This window comes from Lontra canadensis, unplaced genomic scaffold (genome assembly GCF_010015895.1).
Source record: "Lontra canadensis isolate GAN:19392208 unplaced genomic scaffold, GSC_riverotter_1.0 scaffold27, whole genome shotgun sequence".
Lineage (NCBI taxonomy): Eukaryota > Metazoa > Chordata > Mammalia > Carnivora > Mustelidae > Lontra > Lontra canadensis.
In genome coordinates, this window is record NW_022631021.1 from 21088971 (window position 1) to 21106289 (window position 17319).

At 41.3% G+C, this 17319-nt stretch overlaps 1 protein-coding gene across 2 annotated transcripts in view; it reads right to left on the minus strand.

Moving 5' to 3' along the window:
• The window catches only part of TFAP2D (transcription factor AP-2 delta), a 56480-nt gene that overhangs the window by 33704 nt on the left and 5457 nt on the right, over positions 1-17319 (minus strand). For both annotated transcript variants that reach the window (XM_032864561.1, XM_032864560.1), the window contains 2 exons: positions 7766-7931; positions 7475-7593 (listed from right to left, as the gene is read on the minus strand). In XM_032864561.1, coding sequence (XP_032720452.1) covers positions 7475-7593; positions 7766-7931 — 285 coding nt within the window. The remainder of the gene's footprint in view (positions 1-7474; positions 7594-7765; positions 7932-17319) is intronic.

The following is a 17319-nucleotide window of genomic DNA, read 5'->3' on the forward strand; positions in this document are numbered from 1 at the left end:
AATACTCAACTCAACCTCCTTCATAACCAAGGTAGCCTTTTTTTTTTTTAACCCATTAGATTAGCAAAGATCCGAAAGTTGCCTATCTGCAGAATTATTTATGTAAGTGTGAGGTTACTCATTGTAGCACGATTTGTGATAGCTGAAGATTGAACACATTTGTATAATATTCTGTAGGGAACTGGTTAAATAAATTATGAAACACTCAAATAAGGAATATCATGAGTGTTTAAAGGAATGGACAACTTGTAAGCCCTGAGAAAAAACATTATTATAAGGTGTGAAAAAAAGAACCCAACAGTAGAATAGTGTATACAGAATACTATAATTTCTTTAAAAAATGAAAAAATCCCATGCACACACACACATACACACACATCCTTGGAAGGAAATAGAGAAACCGTTTGTTTAACAGAACATTTGTTTTCTGCCAGGAGGGGAACTGGCCAACTAGGGAATAGAGTGAAAAACAAATATTTTACTGTATGCTCTTTTGTAACTTTTAAATTTTCTTCTAATATCTGAATAAATTATCTACTTAAAATTATATTAATTCAAAAGTAAAATTATTCTTTGACTCCATTCTTAGAGAGATATCATTCTAAACTCAAATATTTGTTGTAAATTAAAACACAAACAATTCTAAAACTGCCATTGCTATTCAGCAGGATATGGACGTCAGTAGGAAGAACTACACTCTATACTTTTATTAAAATGTCTATGAATTTTGATAAATCTAAATCATGGAAATAAAGAAGAAACCGAGTGTTCGAAAAGCACTTAGTCAAGGCATATATGTTGAAAGAGAGAATAATGGAAAGAAGAAAATAAAATCATGAGGGAAGTAACACAGTGGTGTGTTTTTAAGTGAGCAGCACAGCCTGCAAGACTGAGAAGTGAAAAGGACCAAAGTGGGCAAGGGCATGCAGGACTCAGCCAAGTGGGTAAGAAGCTGTGTACTTCTGCCACCATGTCTCTCTTTCTTGTGAGCTTAATGAATGGGGTTCCGAGGACCTAGAGAAGGGAATAGTTACAGAGGGAAGGACTCTGGGTCCTTGACTGAAACTGTGAGAAAAGGCCCTTGGTGAGGTACACTCACATCAGACTATGACTAGAAATCGGCTTCTATCACGGTAAGCCACTGATAATTTGGGAATTAACTGTTATAATAACCAACATTATCCTAACCATTATAGATATTATTATCTTTATTTATAAACTAAGAAAATAAAGCTGAGTCAGGTTAAGTAACCACCTCAAAGTCTGACAAAATTTCAACAGTGACTTTATTGGGGGCTCGGGAGGCGTACTTGCCCAAGGGAAAATACATCTAGCTATGCGGGACAACTAGTTCATGTGAAGACGTGCAGGGCAGGGTCTGGAAGGTTACATTTTTTGAAACTAAAGAATGAAACATCAACAAAGAAGGATTTAAACTCAAAATCCTTTGAATCCTGAATGGAGATTATTTACAATATTTGTAAATGATCCCTTTCCTGTTGCTGGTATATATTCACATCCTTCTCTGCCCCATGGTTTTGAAATACACACACACACATGGACACACACAGACACACACACACACACACACACACACACACACACACACAGGATTTGACCCCCTGTCACAACAAACTACAAGTCAAGGTATTTATGTTTAGGGACTTAGATGGTGCTTTCAGAACTCCTGGTGTTGCCTGAGAATGTTACATGAGCTTTTCCAAATTCAACGGAACTGTCCCAGGAAAACACCCCACTCCGGTGCACAAAACCTCCCTCCAGCAACACTCTGCAGCTTTGGCCATCCTGGAAAATGTCAAGTGAGGGGGAAGCAATGGGTATGAATAACTACATCATTGACTCCTCATGTTTATTTTAACAACCACCAACTCCACAAAGATTATTCTGGAATAAAATACAGAGGAGGCAGCTAACAGAAACTGCTGATTCATAAATAATAAATATATAATAAGAGTATTAGAATCAGAACAATAATATTGGCCATATTCTTTGAATGTTTTCCAAAGATAGAATTATTACCACTATACAAGAGGTGGGGATTACCCCAAGATCTCCTCAGGAAGATACATGCATTGGGTTAAACAGCTCTAATCCACCACATTTTCTGGAGAGTAGCATCTCTCTGATGTCATAGATAACCAGAAAGAGACAAAAGAGAAGTCACAGGAATATAACTAAAACAAGGGGAAACAAAAAGAACATCAAGTTTATGATAAAGTGGGGAAGAAGATGTTCCAACCATTAGTTATATATCTAAAACCCATTTGGTGAAGATGGATAAAAAGGGGAAATGATCTACTACTACATTCTGAGGATTCTGGTTCAAATATTCATATCATATTCTAGCTCAGATATGTCTGTTACATGCACCCCCCCCCCAAATAACTGCCTTACCAGAATGTTCACTTTTCAAACAACTTTATGAGGTGAAAAGAAGTCAGTTTTAAGTTCTTCACCTGGTGGTCACTAGGTACAATATATTTGTAACAAATGTTGTGATTTAAGTATAAATTTGCATTAAATAGTCCTCTCCCTTAAATTCCTAAAATAATCCCCAAATAATTACTTCAATATGTTGATTTGAGAACAATGTTAGGGTGGTCCTATCAATTGAGTGACTCCATTTAAAAGAAACACAGGAAATTTATTATAAAACAATTAAAAACAGAATGATGGAAAAGCCCAAGGCAAGCATGGAAATTTGGACTATCATAATGAAACTAATGTTATTTATGTCAGTGAGGGGGTAGTTCTTGAAAAACCAATGTTTGGGTGTTTTTATTTGCTAATTTCAATATCCATTATAAAATGCACCCTGCTCCTCACCAATTGGATCTTTACAAAGGTTATATCATTTCTGCATGTAATGCCTACCAGAGTTTCCATGAACTACCCTTTTTTAAAAAAAATTTCTATCAAAATAGAAACAATGGCAAGGCTGTATTCAAATCTTCCCCAGAAAAGGCCTGACAAGTACGGTAACATCATGGAAAGCTGACTTTCATGAACTTTATTTCTAAGTCTGGTGTATGAGAAATAAAGCCAGTTAGATATTATCTCACTTATGCTCAAGTCCTGTAGCAAAGTGGGGATGGGGTGGGATGTGTGATTTAATGCTAATAATATATTGGACCATCAGGATGTTTGAGAAATAACTATAAGAGTCTTAATCAAGGGCCTTAAGAGACATTTAAGATATATCAAAATAAAAAGTTATACAGCAAAAGAAATAATCAACAAAACTAAAAGGCAACCTACAGAATGGGAAAAGATATTTGCAAATGATATATCTGATAAATTGTTAGTGCCCAAAAGATATAAAGAACTTATAAAACTCGAACTCCAAAAGACAAATAATCCAATTTAAAAATGGGCAGAGGACCTGAATAGACATTTTTCCAAAGAAGACATCCAGACGACTAACAGACACATGAAAATATGTCCATCATCACTTACCATCAGGGAAATACAAATCAAAACCATGGTAAGATATCACCTCACATCTTTCAGAATGGCTAAAATCAACAACACAAGAAACAACAGGTGTTGGAGAGAACGTAGAAGAAACGAGCACTGGTACACTGTTGGTGGGAATGCAAACTGGTGGAACCACTGTGGAAAACAGTATGGAGGATCCTTAAAAAATTAAAAATAGAACTGCCCTACCATCCAGCAATCACACTGCTGGGTATTTACACTAATTCAAAGGGATACATGCACCCCCATGTTTATAGCAGCCTTATTTACAATAGCCAAGATAGGGAAACAGTCCAAGTGTCCATCCATTGATCAATGGATAAAGAAGCAGTGGTATATATAATGGAGTATTATTCAGTCAAAGACAAGAATGAAATTTTGCCATTTGCAATGACATGGAGGAATCTAGGGTTAATAAGTCAGTCAGAGACAGACAAATACCGTATCATTTTACTCATATGCGGAATTCAGGAAAAAAAACAAATGAGCAAGGGGGAGGAAAAAAAGAGAGAGCGGGACAAACCAAGAAACAGATTCTTAACTATAGAGAACAAACCAAGGGTTACAGGGGTCAGGGGAGAGATGGGGTAAGTAGACGATGGGGATGAAGGAGGGCACTTACTATGATGAGCACCAGGTGACGTATGAATTTGTTGAATCACTATATTGCACATCTGAACTTAATATTATACTGTAACTTAACTAACAAATTAAAAGACAAACTTTAAAAAAAGCCGTTTAAGAGAAGCTAAATTACTAGGTATGGGTATTCAAATATATATGTGGGTTATTGCAGAAAATCTAGGAGGTAAAAAGGAGATATCAATACAAATGGTAAGTAAAATACTATCCCTTCCCATAAGACCACAGATTTATAAGAAAGCTGATGGACCATTTTTTGATGACTAGGAATCTAGTTTTGGAATTTCTGAAAAAATCGACCTGAAATGTTGCTGACTCTTACAAAATATGTTTGATAGAAAGAGAGGAAAAGTATCACTCAAAGACAAGCTCAACTCAAAGTCTTAGGGACACCAACTGGTAAATATAGGAAAGTTTTAATTTACCACTTAAAACTACACAAGCAAAACAAATCCAAAAGAACTAAATCAGACCCATGTTAGTTCAAAAAAGATCAAGTTTCCAAAAGTACTGAAGAGAAGCATTAACTATGTCAATCTTCCAGGGGCTTGATAAATCCAAATTGAGTCACTGTTATTTCATATCCATCCAGCATCATCTACACGATTCCAATGACTGTGAACCTAATGCAGAAAGAAAATGGCATCTTGGTGGCTGGAGAAGGTCATCGGCTGTCATCATCACGCCAACCAAAATGTGGGAATAAAAATATACAGGAGATTCCTCAACTCTAAAACTGCTCTTCCTGTCAGCCAGGGATAAAATAAAGCCTATTTTAATTTAGATGGAATGTCCCTGTTCTTCGAGTATTAGGTTCTCTCCGTGTCTTCAGACAACTTGTAGTTTTTAAAACTGTGTGTCATGACTCAGGGCGAGTCTTGAAATAAATTCAGTAGGTTTATCATCAGCATTAGAAAGAACACAAAAATATGGACCATAATAGAAATCAGAGAATATAACACACTGTAATAAAACTTTTAAGTGTGTGTGTGTGAGAGAGAGATAGAGAGAAAGTGTGCATGTGTATTTGTGGGTTATAACATATGGGGAGTTAAGGGATGCAAGAGGTCCTTTGCCTCTAAAGTTCTTTTCCTCGGTTCCATCACAGTCTGGAATTAAACAAAAAAATATGTATTTCTTTATATCATGAAGATTTGGGGGATTTCAAAAGGATCCAATTAAAGTATCTGGAAAGAATTAAATCTTGGGTTTCGTCCGCCAAGGCTAATTGTGACTCCTCCATGAACACAAGACAGAAGAACAGAGAACACAGTTAGACATTTCTGTGGTACCATGAAGATCACCCTAGGGGTTCACATATTTAACTTTCACCTCCTCTTTTACCACAGATTGAGAATTCCCACTCAGAATAATTTAGTGCTTGGCCTCCATAAAAATCAGTAAGAAGGTTTGTGAATATACCCTTTCATGTATGGCTCATCAGCTTCTATTAGCCAGGATATTCATGGACACCCCAGAAAATGGTCTTTCTTAGGGCCTTTAATTTTCACACCAGTTACAAATCTCGCAAGAATTCAGTCAGTGCATCCTAGGAAGGGAAAGGATCTCAAGAAACATTTAGACCAATGATCCTTAAACTTCATATACATTAGATTCACTGGGGATGTTGAAAAAGAAGTGTAGATGCCTGGGTCATACCATACCATACCATAGAGACTGAGTTTCATTTGGTTTAGGGAAGGGTCCCAGGTATTTTTTAATAAACCTCCAGAGCTGATTCTCCTACAGAGTTGGGTTTAAGAGCTAGTCAACTCTTACTACCCATATGATTCTTTTTTTGTTTGTTTTTAAAGATTTATTTATTTGACAGAGAGAGAGAGAGGAGAGAGAGACAACGAGAGAGGGAACACAAGCAGGAGGAGTGGGAGAGGGAGAAGCAGACTTCCCACTGAACAGGGTGCCTGATGTGGGGCTCAATCCCAGGACCCTGGGATCATGACCTGAGCCAAAGGCAGATGCTTAATGGCTGAGCCACCCAGGCGCCCATACCCATATGATTCTTGAATCCACCTCATTATATTCTGAATAAGTGTTTTGTTCTATTGTTAAACAGCTATAATTATCTTCTTCCTTAAATTGAGCAGGAATCTGTCTCCCTTTAGAATCAACCCATGTGTCATTTTTTCTACCATGTCCTTCCCCAGTACCTCCAACCCATATGAGTGGATGACACATCAACTTCCTCTGGCGTCTGTCAGTTCTTAGTATCAGCATAGACAAGCAAACACATCATAAGACATAAAATGTAGTAACAGTAACTAACTTATTAAATGTGGGTGGTCAGTAATATTACTGTTGTTATCACTATTATAATTAGGGAACAAAGCAAAGATAATTATTAATAGCAAAATCACCAAAGCAATTTTGCCCAGACTAATGTCTAGAACATACTACTTCAGAAAGTGGTACAGTAAAAGGTATGAATTGATAATCTGGATAAAGTCAAGATGTTTGCGTTTGTGTTTCCCTTACTCTTCACTTCCCATAGTGCCTTGTAGATAAGAGAGTAACCAGTGCAAGAAAAGTGTCACAGGTGTGTTCAGGTGAGTTCAGGTGAGAATTAAAATAATAGCATTCTGGGTTATGGGAGAACTCTAATCTGGCATTTGAAAACTCTCCCATAAAGTCAAAAATAAGTCTCCGATAATACCTCTTCTTAAAAGAAGTTTGAATAAGATTATGTAGTTTAGTCCTTACAGAAGAAACAAAAGGGAAAGAGGGAGTTGGGAAAAAAATAACTTCTGGGAAGATATTTTTACCTTCTTTCTCGATACCACTGATTAACCTTAACATTCTGGGACTCAGCTAATGCACCTAGAAAGCCATGGAATGCCACTGTACTTTAAGAGATGCCTACTAGGATTAACCCAATATGCTCTCAGGCTTGGTATCATGCCTAGACTCCTGTGATCCCTATATAAAGTGTGATTAATTATCCTATAGATCAGGGTGCACTGAATAATAAGTTAAGCTAGATTTATCTGAACCCTAAAATAAACACTAATAAAAATGACAAAACCCAGCCAGCTTTTTGGTTACTGTTATTTAGGAAATACTAGTTGAAGTACTTAAACCTTGCATTATCTTCCATATTATTGTCAAGATTAGCATATTAAATGACATTTTATGAATTATCTGAGCCTTATACTGTCTAATGTAGTCATCTTTATCATGATTAATTGGGAAATTCACCCAATTTGTTAACTGTCCTACTTAATACTATAGTCAAAAATAAAAAGCATATTCTAACAAGCCTGAGTTCCAAAGAATTGCTAACTTTGTACCATTACTTTGCTGAGCTGAAAAATCATACCTTCAACTAAGGAAGTGAGGAGGGTAACGTTGGCTGCTTTCCGTCTTCCTGCTGGCAAATTCAGGCCAAGCCTATCCAGTTTCTCTCTCAGGCAGCGACCCCCATTCTTGGATTTTGCTCTGTCCAAAAACAAAATAAAAACTAAGTTTTGAAAGTTCATATTCTGAGGGAAATGATGAGAAGATTTGACCACCAATTCAACGTGAGACAGAAGGCCGAAGGGCTGAGGGTTGAGGAGTACTGTGTCAGTACAGTTAGAAGACACAATGTGCCAGAAAACAGTTATCTTACCTTCTCAAAATTCCTCCCAAGAGTGAAGCATTGAGGCATTCTGGTGGTGAGAGGCGTCTCTTCACCTCAGCAATCGTCACCTTGTATTTGGAAGTTGAACTGAGAAGGGACAAACGGCCAGGGACAGAGCAAAACAAGTCTGTGGGGTTCACCACACAGGTGCCACCTTGTGGGGGGAGGGGAAGTATATTACATATTAGTGACAGTGAGAGAAGATAATTGCATGAAAGACAGTTAACATCAAGGCAACACTTGGGATTTGGGAATACACAACAACAATTGTTCTCATATATACATCATCGGGATCATCTCAGAAAGCTGCTCTGAAGATGTCCTTTCTGATAACAATAAAAGTTTCATCTTTCAAATATCATATAGAACATGTTTATGGGGTACAGTTTTTTAATTTAAGCAAAAATTATCCTACGTAGTGCTGGCTGGCCCATCAATGCTAATTTTGACATTATACACACAAAAAAACACTTCAATTAATTGAAAACCCCAAACTCTGCCAGTTGACCCTGCAGAGGGTCTGTATTATTTTTCCATGGCTCTGTATATGTGTGTTCATGTCTGTGCAATAGACACAATGGATGGCTATATTTTATCCATGATTTATTATACAGACCAAAGTTTTAGAATCTCTTTTCCAAATTGCTTGAAAACTGCCATCTCTTTTCCCTCCTCCACCTACCGAACTATAGGGACTGGAATCACTCACTTCTCAGGCACCACCAAAAATAATCTGCCCATTGTCATAAACTTTCAACCCATGTGGGTAGATGGTAGGTCACATCTCTCTACCACATGTCAGCCCTCAGGACTGGCACACACAATCAAATACAGCACAAGAGGAGAACATAATAAGAGCCACGTTAAGTGTTAGTGGCCAATAATATTATTGTTTTGGTTGTTGTTTTCGTTATTACTATTAGGGAACAAAGCAAGGTAACTGGTAATAGCAAAATCACCAAAGCAATCTTGCCTTTGGTCTCCGAGCTCCAGAAAGCCCCTAGAGCTTTACTCTCCTCCAAGACAGAAGAGTGCATTCCCTAACCTCAGGCACCGGAAGGAGACTTGAGAACCCAAGATGATAATCCCTGAGAGTTTCCTGCTGCCCAGTCTTCTCATACTGCAAAAATCCTGAGCCAGTGTCCATACTACCAACATGGTGGCTACATAGCCCTGGCATTCCAGGCTGCCTCTTCATGTACTGAGCCATCGGAGGGCAGAGCTAATGAGGTTCACTGGCAAGTTCCAATTCAAGGCTTGCTTTCCTAAGCATGCATTTGATTTCTTCAACTATGGGAGATCTTAAGACTCATCTCTACAAAAGGTCAAGTTCTATGAGAGAAAAGTAGCTGGAAGAAGAAAAACAAGCAGGAGAATGTTGCCCAAAATCCTTTTTCTCAAAGGGTGGTTCTCAACTGGCGGCATTGGCATCTCCTGAGAGCTTGATAGACATGTGGAATCCCAGGCCTAACTCCAGACCTTCTGAATCAGAATCTGCATTTTAACAAGATCCCCAGGTTGTTCATGGGCACATTAAAGTTTGAGAAGCCCTAGTCTACGGCTCACCACTTGCCTCCCACAAAGCTCCTCCCCTCCTTTACTAAGCTGCTCAGGGAGAATATTGTGTTGCTGGAGTCTCTGGCATTCAGATTTGGGTATGTTCTCTGAGCACAGTGGTTAAGGAACCTGGGAGGATGTTTAAAAAGGTGAAGGGGTCCTGGACCTGGGTGGAAAGAACAGGTTAGTTTTACCCCTCTCTTAAAGTGTTTCTACCCTGTACTACCTGGAATTCTTCCAGGCTGTCTTAGAGTCATCCAAGTTTCCCCTGAAAGTGCTGCAACTCTTTCTCCTTAAGCATTCTAAGGCTGGCGATCACCCTGAATGACCCCCCAAAAAAGAAGAGAGGATACTGAGAACCTTAGAGTAACCAGCCCTCTCCAGACTGGAAGATGAGTCCTGCATGCTTGGCCACATTCCCAATGTTAGTGCTGGTGCCAGGAAACTGACCCTCAGTCTGAAATCTGAGAGGTCCACAATTTCATCTGTCAATTTGAAATCCTTTTCCTGGCATTAAACTTGTGGTCAACATAGTGGAAAACCATGCAAATGCCTGTCTCGGGAGCCCCAAACACGAATTCACCTGCACTTCCCCACTTAACATTGTCACAGAGAATTTTAAAGCTGATCCTCCCCCCACTCCTCCTCATCATCATAGTTTTCCCAGATTTGGAGGCCTGGAACTACCATTATCCCCGTTCATTGATGCTCTCCCTTTATACCTATAGATGCAAAATGTATTTTACAAAAAACTCGTAAGTGACTTCTCAAAAATTACGATGAACAGGCTATCAGTGAAGCTGGCTTTTAGCATCCTATTATCAGAATCAGGAGCCTGGTAACTTTAGGACTTTGGTCACTGTGGGGTCATCTGAAGTAAAACATATTAAAGAATCATAATATCTATATTCAAAATTCACAGAGCTGTCTTCTGAAAATGGGCTTCCATCCATTGTTATGGAATCATAAGCAAATTTACATTCTTACATAAACCCTCCTCTCTGGTAAAATAGCTAATACGCAACTGAGGACACAAGCAGTCTCACCTAATGGGTCTCAAGTAAATTACGAGAGAAGAATGTTTGTGCATGTGCTACTTTCCCAGTAAGTCAAGGGACAAGAAGGACACAGCTTTAGACCTTTCCTATATTCACTAATCTATAGTGGGTCAGAAACCTAATTTAGGGAGATACAGAAGATTATAAAAGATCTTTGTTAAAAAAAAGAGTCAAATCAGATTTTCTCCAACTGAAAAATTGCCCCCTTTTGGCAAAGTGAACCCTGTGTGGTGAAAGCTAGCTGCTTCCAGGGAAGTCATTCGATCTACTATCTAGCCAAGTGCTACCACCCTGGGCTCTGGGTCTTTCCTGCATCCAGGTTAGGCTTCTGGCTTTCGCTCAAATAAGCATTTATTGGGTAAGTTACACTGGCTGCATATTAAGAGTATACTTTATGCACACACAAACTGCCTGGAAGATTTATTTTGTATTCAGGATTAGCCATCAACTCTAGAGTCTTTTATTTTTTATGTCACAGCATCTTTAAAGGGAATTTCTGTTGCTTTGATAGTTGGCATTGCTGCAGCTTGGGGAACTCTCTCGTCCTGGCTAAAGATTTGGCAACTTGTAGAGTTTACAGCAGCTTGGGGAACCTGATATCTTTCTTCCCAGTGGTTTATTTTGGGGGGAGGAAGAAAGATTAATAAGTCAACATAACCAGATTTTTGTGTTTAGAGTGAAGGTCCAAGGAGGGGACCCAGACTAGAGATAGCAATGACGAGATTTCAAAGGAAAGCCATGAGAGTCATCCATGCCAAGGCATTTGCAGTATTCATCCCCAGGGTTACCAGTTCTTCATAGTACCTGTGTTGCAGGTGGGCTCTTATTGAAATTACATAATGTAATTTAGATTCAGCACTCCATTTAGAGATGCCTCTGGCACCAGAACCAGGCTACTCATGCAGAGCTTTTCTCAAGTACATCTCTTTTCCATCATAGTGCACAGAAGTAATACTCCTATGGAGGGCACTATTTTCAAAATTGAAATTTGGACATGGGGCTTCCTATTTCCAGTGATGCTCAAACTCAGATCTGTAGCGATAGAAACAGCATAAGAAGTCAGGGCCTATCTACTTAAGGTCATTTGTCTAGAACGTGACTATCATAAAACGGATAACTCTGTCATAGCTACAGGGAAAAGTCAGGCAGAGAAACTGTGCAGGGGACAAAACTGGGCACAAAACACACAGAAGCAGATCCTTCAGCTGCCAGACCTTGTTAGATTCCATGAGGCCAAAGAAAAACGGAGTCGGGCTGTGCCCTTCCTGGAGTGGCTGGAGATATCTGGCCCTGTGTTGGCAGGCACAGCCTAGGGAGTGGGGAAAAGACTGGGCTGCAAGTAAGAGGTTGGCCAACTAGTGACCCATGGGACCTCTGATGAATAACTCTGGGCCCTGGTCTGTTCATCTGAAAAATGGGGATGCTCACGTCTGCTCAATTTAATTCCCCAGCTCATGGGAGGTGCAACGGGAAAGGGACGCACACGTGCTCAGCATCCTGAATAAAGCCCACCCAACTCCACCATCGTGTTGAGCAACGAACACCGCTCAGGGGCGCGAGCTTTGGAGCGCAACAAGATCCCCACCCACCTTTTGCGAGGCTACGGGATAGAAAGACAAGCGCCCACGCCTGAGTGCACTTTTCCTTTTCTTACACAGGCAATTAGGGCAGAGGAAACAGCCGCGACCGTCTCCAAGGAGCTGTGGCTCTCCTGGCGCCCCTAAAGCTGCCAGTAAGCCACGCGCCCCCTCTGGGTGCCTTCCTCTCAAAGAACAGAGCTGGTGATGGCTAGAGGCCCTGCGCGCTCTCCAGGTGCGATCAATACTTCCTGGCTGGCTTCCGGGCGCGGGGCTGAAGCGCGCAGCCTCTCCAAAGCCGCAGCGCCGCCCCACTCCCCGTCGCTTCGGTGTTGACATAATTAGACCAAATCTTGAGAGCAAAATAAATGTTCTGTTCGCCTTACAGCCAAACAGATGTTTACAATTCAAATGAAAGAAATACAAACGGCAGGGATTTTTTTCTCCCCTTCTTCATCTCCAGTGATCGCTCGTTTTTTCTGACACATTAAAAATGTGTAAGCGATTATAGGAGTTTCCTGTCCCTGTTTGTTCTGCGGGTGCATTTCTGTGAGGTGCGCCTGTAAACTGGGTTGGGTAGGATCATTCTCCGCTGCTTCCTCTCTAGCCCCTCGCCCTGCTCAATCCCAAATCCCTCGGGTAATCCCCTCCCAGCTTCTCCCCACTCCTTCGCAGCAGATACTCATTGTAATCAAACAGCAAAGGGATAGCGGTTTAACTGCAATCAAATAGGCCTCAAAAGATGCATCAGCGGCTTACTGCGCTGTTTGAGGGGGAGAATGTATCCTTCCAGGTATAAATGGATTACGAGGTTTGGACACGCTCCTCCCTGTGCAGATTCCAAGCAGAACAAAAGAAAGGGAGGTCTTGCACAGAGAGACACTGGTTTAATGTGGCGGTGGGTGTGTAATTGTGTGTGTGTATGTATTAATCCCAATTTCTCAATGCAGGGATTGCTTTGGTTTTGGTGATTTTCACAGCGATAAAGAAAATGGAGAGATGGCAGTGGGTTATGGAAAGGAGCTCCCCTCCCCCACGAATTTCCCCCCCCCCAAAACCATGCCTATAGATCCTTTGGTATATTAATTTTCGTCTTCATATAAAGGAGATTGAATTCCGAATCTGCAACATCTGTATTTGGGGACTAACGAGGCAGGAGAGGTGTGTTTCTGGTTCTATTTTCAAAATGGATGAGCTATACAGATGATTTTGGGCAATTCTAGTAAAGAGAGATTCTGGGGGCCCTGACAAAAGAAGAAGAGGAAGGCTTCCCATCCCACTCCAATTGTACTCCTCCTGGAAGTCGCTGAAAGAGCCAGAGGCTCTTCCTCACTCGAGTTCCAAAACTCAGGGCCCCAGCAAAACTGAAAGAGCAGAAGCAGCTCATCTTCCTGCCCAAGCAGCTTGTGGGCAGCCAGCCGTGGGAACTGTAGAAGGGGAGAGCGGTCAGGTCCACCCACCCTCTTATTGGCAGACTGGGCAAGTGCTGCTAAACTCCGTTTCACAGAAGCATTTTTAAAAAAAATTAAATCAGATCTGACAATGCTTGTACCGCAGCGTAAATGCCTCTTCCTTGGCGTGCCAGTCACCTCTAAGCGATCTGACAAACTCCAGCTCCCTTAAAACGTGCAGAGTTCAGATCATATTAATTCCCCCAAAATGTTTGATTCAAAGTAGTTTGTATTTTGTGTAGCCACGGGCAATCCGGAAAGTGCTCCTGCCTGCCCATAGCCGGGTCCGCTCCCTCTCCGCGTGGCCCAGAGGCTATGGCGGTATTTAAGCTTCTGAAATTAGCCTGGGGCTGCAAGGCAGAGTGATCACAAAGCAAAACAAGGGCGCTTCCCCTCTTCACTTTTTTCATTTTTTTCTTTCTTCCTTTTTTTTGAGTTGCCATTCCGATTTCTCAAAAAAGACCAGGGCCAAAATGTCACTTCCCACCCAAATATGGGAAAGCTGGGTCTTCTCATCTCATCTCCATCTGCATCTGCAGGCCACAGCTCCCTACCCAATCGAACCCCTACCCCTGACTTTCTAACCTGGATCCATTCATTCTTAGCAACATCATCATCGTCGTCATCATCATCAACATTGTTCTCCTACTATTAAATTCTCAGAGCGAGAAATGAAAGGGACCGGTGCCTGACAAAGGGGAGGGGGCCATGAGGGAGCCTCAGAAGATTCATGGGGAAAAGAAGAGTGGGTTTTCCTTTCTTTTTTTAATGATTAAAAACACAGACGACTCCTGTAAATAGAAGCCTCATTTCTTCAAGAGATGCCTTTTGAAACCCAGTATCTGAATATTCAACGAAGGCAAAGCTCCACTCTGTACGTACAACATTAATATGATCTCTGCAGAATTTGCTACTCAGAAATATTAACATATCAAAGCCGAAGCCGGAGGCTAGAGAAGCTATCGATACGAGAGCACAGGGTAAAGTAAAGATTATTGGTTCTGATGGTTGGAGTGGCTGAGCTGCGGGCAAAATCACGCACACCATTAAGTGAGAGTGAGCGTGCAGGAGCTGCATCTCAGAGGCGGTGGCAAATATTTTATCTAGGTGGTAATTACCTTGCCGCTGCCCCTCTTCCACGCTTCCTTTGGCTCCTTGGCCTTCATTATAGGCAAAGACAATGTAACTGCCACTTACCGGAGTGAGTCAGAGAAATGGTATTTTGTTCTTTGCAAATAGAGATGGCTAAATTTAAAGAACTGAGTGCCCCCCCACATACACACACACCCTGCAAACCAGGACAGCCTCTCCCTGGTGAACTCATAGGAGGCACTTAGGGATCTTTCTTCTAGAAGAATACTCAGGAGACTTTGGAAGTGAAATCTGTTTTGTTCCTCCCACAATAAATCATAGAAATCATTAGAAATGCAAGTTTATCAGAGAACATAGCAAGGGAGGGAAAATTGGCAAAAAGTTGTGGTTTTCAAGAAATCATGTTTCCTGTGGAGAGTTACCTGTAAACATGGATTAGAAGAGAAACAGACATTCCTACCTAAACAAAACCGTTACACAATATGGCAGTATGGCAGAGTGCTTAACTTGATACTCTCCTGGTTTTTGATGAACAAAGGTGACTCGAGCTATTTAGATTAAGATTCTGGTGCACTACCATGACAAGAGAGAGAAGGGCCTTCCTCAGCTTTTCTTAAAAAACGGGGAGTCCTGAGATGAGGGGCTGGGCAGGTTCCAACAGGATGTACAAAACCTTTTAAGCAAGACTTCCTTGCTCTCCATTTGTAAATTGTCATGAACATTGATTGTTTCAGAGTAACAGACACACACTTGGTCTCCAGAGCTCAACCGAGTTAATTGGCCTTTCTCTAAGACATGTGGAAATGCAATAAATTCAGCAGCTAAATTCTGAATTCCTTTGCAGGGAGTGGGGGTGGGAGGGTGAGGCCTGGGATTTTGTCAAACAATACAGATAGATGCCCCAAGCTACCACCCCTTTCTCTTTGGAGCTATGCTGTTTTCCTAAAAGATCAATGTTTGGTTTAAAATCACAGGCTCCATGCTGATTTTCAGGTGAAACGAGGTGGCACGAAATTCTGTAAGAGCAATAAAACATCACCCAAGGAAGACCATTTCTGTGGCTCTAATAGGACAGGACCACAGTTCCCATTTTGTAGTTATCCAGGATCGTAGGCCTTTCTCGGGGGAATGCTGCGCGTGTGTCCCCTAAATCTCCCTCCAAAAAACTTCAACTGATTACACAGCCACCTCCCTGCCAGCTCCCGCCCTCGGTCTCAAATAATTCCTACCCTCTGCCAGCTATTGTAAGGTCTGATGCGATTTCCAAGCATTTGAGAAGGTGATCTTGGACTAACTGCGCAACTGAACGCGTCGACCGCAGTAGCGCCAGTCGGGCTCTGGGAGGAGCCGGCTTCGGGCGCTAATTAGTGGCGCTGTCCTTCAGCACCACCGACATCTCCGTGCGCCCTGAGTGCTTAGCCTCACCTTTAGCGTGATCGCCGCCACAGACCCAGATCCACACATCTCACCTGACCCTTCTTTCACCATGCATATTAATCCCTCCCTCCAATAGCATGTGAATTTTATTTCAATTTTTACTAGTCTTGGGCCTATTTCATCTCACTTTAACATGGCTGAATATTAGCCTGACAAGCTTACTATTACTCATTTAAAAAAAAAAATCCTTATGGAACAACACTAGCAGTTTTTTGAAAAATAGTTTCAAATCTCCCTGGAGTAAAACAACGGAGTCTAATAGCTATTTTACATTTAGTGGAAGTTCTAAGTATCCACTATGACAATCCTCAAGTTCCAAAAGAAAAGCAGTCTTTGTTTTTGTTCCTCCTCAATTTAAATGGAATTTCACATTGGACACTGGGTTGTAAAACCTGCACTTTAAACATGAAAGAATCCAGTGCTTTCTTTGGAAAAGCACTGGAATCTTTCAATAAACTTTGAAGAGGATGAACAGGGATAGAAGGACATTTATTTGGTGCCATCAGAAGTGACTCAGTCTTTAGTAGTTCTGTTACTAAAGACAACTGCGGCCCTGGAGCTGGAATTAGTCCTGGTGAATAGGCCACATCTTATTAATTCGTATGAAGTTGGGATAACAGCTGGTCCCCTTGCCTGTGTGCTCCTCGGGTTACTCAGCTTTGCTGGGAAAATAAGCTTCAGAGGCTCTGGGTACAGTTAAGTGGGGAAGCCAGCAAAATCTGCACCGCCTTGAGGCCCTTAAAATGTCATAGTTCAAAACCTTTTGTCAAAATGGAACATCTGAGATGCAGCCCCCTTCAGTGTCTGAGCCAAAATCAACAGCTCTCGACTCTTGCCTTCCCCCCACCTTCCAATTCCATGGGTAACTCTGGATTCAGATGTTTTCCTCAACAGATGGGAACAAGAAAGCTTTATCCGGTACAGTTAACACCACCTCCTCCTCCCACCTCCCTTAAAGAAAGAAATGTTCTGGACACTTAGAAAAATAAGGGCAGCTACAATATTGGTGTTTCATTAGCCTTCCCTGAAGCCTCAATGAATCTAGCCTTTCATAGAATCCTTCAAAGCCTCAAGCTAACACCATCACCTCAATCACCCAGGCTGTGGCTGGCACATTCAGGACTAAAAGAGATCAGAAATTCTGCTTGAGGATGTGGTGATGGGGAAAGGAGGTGTGACAAGGATTTTTTCCCCTTTCTTTTCTTTCTTTCTTCTTTTTTTCTTTTTCTCCCCCTCTAACTTTGATTGTGTCACTGTTCCATGGAGAATAGCAAATCTCTTCTATCATAGCTCTTTGGGGCACAGTCTGGGTTCAAGCCTCAGTGAAGGAGGGGAGTATGCCTATGTGGGACCAAAGTAATCGACCAAGA